This window comes from Phalacrocorax aristotelis, chromosome 18 (genome assembly GCF_949628215.1).
Source record: "Phalacrocorax aristotelis chromosome 18, bGulAri2.1, whole genome shotgun sequence".
In the NCBI taxonomy this organism is placed as follows: Eukaryota; Metazoa; Chordata; class Aves; order Suliformes; family Phalacrocoracidae; genus Phalacrocorax; species Phalacrocorax aristotelis.
In genome coordinates, this window is record NC_134293.1 from 12,951,057 (window position 1) to 12,957,576 (window position 6,520).

General features: G+C 51.8%; 1 protein-coding gene across 1 annotated transcript; it reads left to right on the plus strand.

The window, feature by feature from the left end:
• The first annotated feature begins 1,246 nt into the window (after positions 1 to 1,246).
• Positions 1,247 to 6,520, plus strand: LOC142066217 (uncharacterized). Its single transcript, XM_075113416.1, has 4 exons — positions 1,247 to 2,791; positions 4,196 to 4,339; positions 5,157 to 5,465; positions 5,616 to 6,520. The coding sequence occupies exons 1-4, from the start codon at positions 2,665 to 2,667 to the stop codon at positions 6,242 to 6,244; spliced, it is 1,209 nt and encodes a 402-aa protein (XP_074969517.1). The 5' UTR covers positions 1,247 to 2,664; the 3' UTR covers positions 6,245 to 6,520.

The window sequence follows — 6,520 nt, forward strand, 5'->3', positions numbered from 1 at the left end:
CCACACCAGTGGTCTGTCATCTTGATGGTCTCATTTACACTGGTGCAGGAACGGGTCCTGCTTGGGTGAACTCTTCAGGGTTCAGCCAGTGCCTGTGTGGGTCCCAACAACAGGATGGGAAGGTGGGGAGAGTCAGCCGCTGGCTGGCTCTGACATGGGAAAATCCTTTAAACCGGATTTACAAGGTCTGGATGAAAGCAAATGGAAACGGATCAGCCAGTGTGATATCCGCGAGAGGCAGGGGCCAATCTTTCACTGTCTAGAATCCTGGAAGAGCCTTAAAGTCCCCTCAGTATCAGAGGAAAGGAGCTCCTGCAAGAGCACAGGCAGCAGCAGGAGCAGAGCAAAATGGCCAAGTGGCAGAAGGAAAGGATGGTGGTCAGAAGAATGAGCACGAACACTTGTGCAAAAACAAACGCAAATTCACCGGGAAGGCCCTGGCTTCTAAATTAGGATTCAGGAAGCATCAAAGTGTTAATAAATGGTGCTTTTTGGCATCTTCACTTGCAGGCACTCAAGCCATTGAAACCAAAAAGGAGGAAGAGGTTCCTCCGTCGATGAGATGGAACGTGAAGGCCCCTTGCTCCTGGTGAACATGGAGATAAGAGTTTATCAGCTCTTATGAGAATTTCTCTCTTGGCCATACTTGGATGATACTAGATCTCTGAGTTTGACCTTCTTGATACACTAGTATTTGCTTTATACAAACTTAATCCTAGTTTATAATGCTGCAAATAGGCACTGAAAGTGACCTTCATCACAGTATAATTTTATGCATATGAACAGGTACATGACAGTGTAGATATTAACGTTTTCTTTATTCAGGCTGTGCTTTGAGATTTCTGCTGGGAAAAGAAAACACTGCTCACACCTCACAGCTGGGAGACAGACATTTCCTGTCTTGCATATGCTCCAGAGGTCAATAAGGAAATAACTGCTTAGACGCAAATGCCCATAAAACCAGTGGGAACAGCTTGCCAGTAGCATGCAGCAGCTGTTCAATAAGCCCATGCCAACAGGAGGGCATCCCTGCAGGGGTGGATGCTGCCTGTTGCCTGCTTGCTGCCTGAGGCTACACCTGTTCCGTGCCTGTGCCCTGGGAGGGTTGGGGAGGACATGGCTGCTGGGGGCTGCTTTTTATCAGCATCAGGGCAGCTCCACACTGCCCTGTAGCCGCTTCAGCCTCATCTGGGTGGGCTGTGCAGTCAGGAGGTGCAGGGGGAGGGCTGTGAGTGCGGGTCCACCCTGGCAGTGATCAGCGGTTTTGGGTCCATGGTATCTGTTCAAGGCTGTGAAAGAGCATCGTCTGCTTGGTGATACCCCACTTCACAGGTCAGACACCCCCAGCTTCCCAGACAGCACTCCTTTGAGCTCAGCATGGCTTTGTGGCTACCTCGGGGGACACAGTTCTGGCTGACTTGAGGCATTTACATGGACCTGTCATAAAACAGAAATGCTGGGAATGGGATAATATCCCATCCCTCCCAGGGTAATGATCCAAGCATCACATCTCTGCAGAAATGAGTTATGAGAGGAAATATTTTTGAAACATCATGCAACAGGCAGAGCATGTGGGGAAAAAAGTCACCTACTTTCTTCATTCACTTTCTTGATTAACTTTATTGGAAATCCTATTTATCTCCCTGTTTGCTCTACTCCAATGGCTGAGTTGCAAGTTAGTGCCCAAGAGTAACTCTGGAAGTGTCTTGGGGTGACCTGGATGTCTCTGTGCAAGTAATACAACTTGTATTTCACCTTCACATTCATCTCAGCCTGGCTGGGGAAAGCCCCTTCTTCCCTGAAACTCCTGCTCCCCCAGTAGATGACATTTTGCAGCTGCTGGTATTCAGTCATTTTTCAAATGTAAGACTTTGGAAAATGTCTTTTCTGGTGTTTTTTTGCAATCATAGCTCAAAGCTTGCTTGGGCAAAAAGTGTCATTTGTCACTGTAGGTTGTACTGCAGGTAGCAGGGGCCTTGCACAGGGATGGCAGGTGGCACGTGGCTGCCCCATGCAGAAGACATGCTGTGAGCCACACAATTCCTGCACTCTCAGTTGCAAGAGGCAGGTGATACCCCCAGCACCAGGTGCTCCCTGGAGTGATACCTGCTTTCATCTGAGACTCAGACAGGAAGAGTCTCATGTTTCAACTGGTCTGGTCCCTTTAGCTCCACTCCGGACATGACCCCAGGTGTGACAAGCTGGATGGTTGGCACCGTTGCTTGGTTCTGCTTTGTGCCTACGACTGCTGTTGAGCCATACAGTGTGTTTGCTCCAGAAGAAAGCCGGGACATCCCTGGGGTCTTCCACGGTGCTGGTTTGCTCTATCTAGCTCCTGTCCACCTCGACACAGATCCGGCAGGGGGGACCCCAGGCCCTGCTCAGCTGTGTGATGAGTGGGGCTGGATCTCCAGGGCTGTGCCCTATGGAGGTCACAGGAGGGTGCTCAGCAAATGTCTCCAAACACCTGTTGGGGGCATATCCAGGAAAAGTCCTGCTTGACACATGGGAAGTGCCTAGATGCCTTTGCCGCTCCTGGGCTGTATTTGCTCATGTCCTGATAACGGCTTTTATCAGAGCAGATGAACACCCCTGCCATGGGGAGGTGCCCATTCAGGTTACAGCCCATGTCAGCTCATTAATACACCCCAAGACGAGAACAGGATGGGACCGGTGTCAGCGGTGTCAGCCGCACTCCTCCCCCAGCATGGTGCAGCTATAAATCTTGTGACTCAAAGTATACCTACAGAAACTTTCTGGACTTCCAAGTGTCCCCTTGGCGTTGGCATGGGTGAGTGTGAGTGTGGGGAGCCGGGCAGGGTGGGATTCCTGGTCCGTGGACCCCCAGAAGCAGTGGTGGTGGAAGGGGGGTGTTGAAAACCTCCCCCTGGCAGAGGCCTCCATTTGCTCCTGTGGACGGAGGACTTACCACAGATGCAGGGGGTGACACAGGGCATGAAGCAGGGACAGACTCAAGGTCTCCCAGGGCAAGTGAGAAGGTTTGAGAGGGATGTGCAAGTCCTCCAGCAGCTCCCTGGGCAACATCAGGGCAGAGGACAGCTCAGGAAGCGCCGGGTGAGGGAACCCACCTGCTGCTATGCCCCAGAGAGTGGAGATCAGAGGAGGGTCAGACCGGCGCTGGGTCATACTCGAGGGCTCAGATTTGCTGGCTGTCCTGCAGACCCAGTCACCGAGCTGCTCTGGCGGGAGGGACAGCGGCTCTCCACACCTCACAGCACTGCGAGCGCATCGGGAAGGCTCAGGGTCCAGCCAAAGTGAAGGCAGGTCTCTGCAAACAGGGTCTACCCAGGGCTGTGCTCAGGTGCAGGAAGGCAAAACCTACAGAGGGAAAGTCAGAACGGCCTTTCCCCATGCAAATGGCTCAGTGGGGGCAGAGAAGACTTTGAACAAAGAAAAACATTACAGCAACTCATCTCCTAGGAGTATTGCTTTGTCCTGGCATAGCAGGGACAGGTTCAGAGGAAGGGGCAGGTTCATGTCTAGCAGATAGTCACTGTGCTTTATTTCTAGCTCAGCAGAGTCATAAATCTAAATGTAAATGTGTTAAAAATGTAAGATTGAATTAGCTGGTGTATGAAAAGTGTAGCTTTCCAATTGCTACCAAGAGTCCATCATTGTGGGGTGTCGAAAATAGAGGCATCATTGGAAAAGTCATCCCTTTCCAGATATTTTGCAATCCAACAGAGGTGCAGCTGTGAAGCCATCTTTAAATGACTTCAGATTTCAATCTTGCTATAACTATGATTATAATCAAGTTGAATGACACATTTATTTGATTGTAACTTGTTTTTTTATTTGGATTTTCCGGAGTGTAGAAATACATCTAGCTGTTTAGTGAGCTGGAGGGGCAGAAAATATTCCACAAGGTTTCTGTTAAAGTTTGTGTTTAAATATAAACACTTTGGTCAAGTTTCTTCTGATCTGCAAAGGAAACTCTTGTGATTGCTTGATTTTGCTCCCCAAATTCCCTGGGCACCTCGGGCTCTGCCAGGAAGCCTGGGGACAGAAAAGAGTCTGGCTACAATATTTGTGCCCAAAAGGCAACCCTGTGCTGTCCTCGCAGGTTTGGGGTGACTTGCAGCTGTTTCACCTCACTGCAGCTAGTTCCCTGCTGCGTGTTTTACACCAGCAGCGGGATGCTGTTTGGCTCTCATGTCGTCCCTTCCTCCCCCAGCTGCCCGGTGTGCTCCCCTCCTGCTCCTTGCCTGTGTGTTGGCCCTGCCAGCCCCACATCTCACCAAGAGCATCCAAAGCCTGTCCCTCTTCAATCAACCTGTCTTGAATAACATCGTGTCTTCTCAGAACACCTTAGTGAACGGTAGGTACATGGAAGATCTCCACCTCTGCCAGCAAGACATGGCTAGGATCATCCCAGAGCAGGCTGTTGGGAAGGGCATCTTCCAACCTGGTGCTCCCCCCGAGCTGTCAGCAGAGCCCCCTCATCCCCCAAGAGAGACACATGCCCCAGCATGAGTCACCTGCCCTTCCTCGAATGTCTTGTGGGACATTGCAATCATAGGCCTTTCTGCTCATGTGTAGGATGTGGAGAAGCCCAGAGGGTTTGCTCTGATCTCCTCCCGAAGGCAAGGCTGTCTCTCCCCACACACCCCCTGCCCTGCGGGAGGACGGTAGGGACAGTCACTGGGAAAGATGCAGAAGAAAGGAAGGGTTCTCCTATGACCAGCATCCCTAGCTATTTTGCTTGTCCCATGGCTAAGAACTAGAAAAGTGGTCTTCCCTTCTCCGAGGGTGCTTCATCAGACTGCACCATCCCCTGTCTCACCCTCAGCCTTGCTCCCACGGTACTCACAGTCCCAGGAGGGTGAAACACAGTTCCTGCAGTGGTGGGAGAGGATGGCTGAGGCTTACTTGGCTGAGGGAACATGTGGCAAACCCATACCCAGTCTCTGGGGCCAAAACACACCAAAAATAGATGGAAATGGAGACTTCAGAAAACAAAGGCTTCTAGGCACCTTCCCTAGCCTTCCCTTCAGAGTGTAAAGGCCCTACATCTTACTGCCTGGACTCCACTTCTTGAGCCAGAAAGTACCTCCTGATCTGGGTTCCAGCTTTCTTTGGTGACATGGCCCCCCCATTTTCAAATCTCCTCCCTACTGTTGTTTTCCATGTTCCAGGTCAGCTCTGGCTAGTGAATGGCTCCAACCAGTGCTCCGGACGGGTGGAGGTTTGGTACCACAATGAGTGGGGAACAGTGTGTGATGACAGCTGGGACATAAATGATGCCTCTGTGGTGTGTAGGCAGCTCGGCTGTGGAGAGGCAGAATCAGCCCCAAGTAATGCTTTTTTTGGGCCTGGATCTGGGACTATCTGGCTGGACGATGTTAACTGCAACGGGGAGGAGGAGCTCCTCACTCAGTGCTCGATGAAGACTTGGGGAGAGAACAACTGTGGGCACAATGAGGACGCAAGTGTTGTGTGCTCAGGTGAGGATGGCATTCACATGATCTGTGCTCCTCAGGCAATGCGGGTCTCATTAATGTCTTGTTCTTGCAGAACCAGCCATGGAGGACTATGGGATGCGCCTCTGTCTTGTTGCAAAGGGTCTGAGTAAACCACCCTCTCTCCTGCCCCAGGTTGGCCCAAGGACTGCAGCGAGATCCCCACTGGCAGCCCCAGTGGCGTGTACGTCATCCAGCCCACAGGACTGCACCCCATCGTGGTGTACTGCGAAATGAATGCAACGTCCGGGGGCTGGACAGTCCTCCAGAGGAACCGGCACAGCACGGAGATCACCTGGGCCGAGTCCTGGAGCACCTACAAGTACGGCTTTGGGAACGTGCAGACTGAGTACTGGCTGGGCACCGAGTACATCCATCAGATCGCCAAGCAGAAGGTCTACCAGGTCAGGTTTGTCATCTGGGATGCCTCAAACACCACCAAGTTTGCCGACTACAACTTCTTCAGTGTGGAAGATGAGTCCCATGGCTACCGGCTGAGGCTGGGAGGGTACTCGGGGACAGCAGGGGATGCCATGGCCTCAAGCAGTCCTTCCACCATGCACGACAACATGAAGTTCTCTGCTAAAGATCAGGATCAGGACACTTCCAGCGGGAACTGTGCCTCCAGCAATGGGGGCGGGTGGTGGTACTCGGCGTGTTATTCTGTGCAGCTGAATGTCAAGGGGAGCATAACGTGGGGCAGCCTGTGCAGTGGGAACTGCAAAGCTTCTGCCATCCTCATCAAACCAGCTTCCTACTGCTAGGGCTCCATTGCTGCCCGTCTGCCCCAGGTACGGAGTCAGACCAGTGCCCTGCCGGGCCCCTTTGCTGGGGGGGAGCAGAGAGGGTTGCAGCCGGGCACACCCTGGGCTGCCGAGAGATTTCTTTCTTTCACCTCTTTTACCGAGTTCCTTTGCTTCCCTTGCTGGGTTCTTCCCCTTTGAGCTGTTTTTATTTTAATTGCATTATAATCAGACTAACACATTGTAAACCTTGTACTTCTGAAACGTATCTGCTCTGGAGAATAAAATGTGCTTTAG

Coding starts and splice junctions, on each gene's coding strand:
- LOC142066217 (XM_075113416.1), top strand. CDS start 2,665: ATGGGACCGGTGTCAGCGGTGTCAGCCGCACTCCTCCCCCAGCATGGT. Junction 2,792..4,195: donor TCCCCTTGGCGTTGGCATGG/GTGAGTGTGAGT, acceptor TTCCTCCCCCAG/CTGCCCGGTGTGCTCCCCTC. Junction 4,340..5,156: donor TCAGAACACCTTAGTGAACG/GTAGGTACATGG, acceptor TCCATGTTCCAG/GTCAGCTCTGGCTAGTGAAT.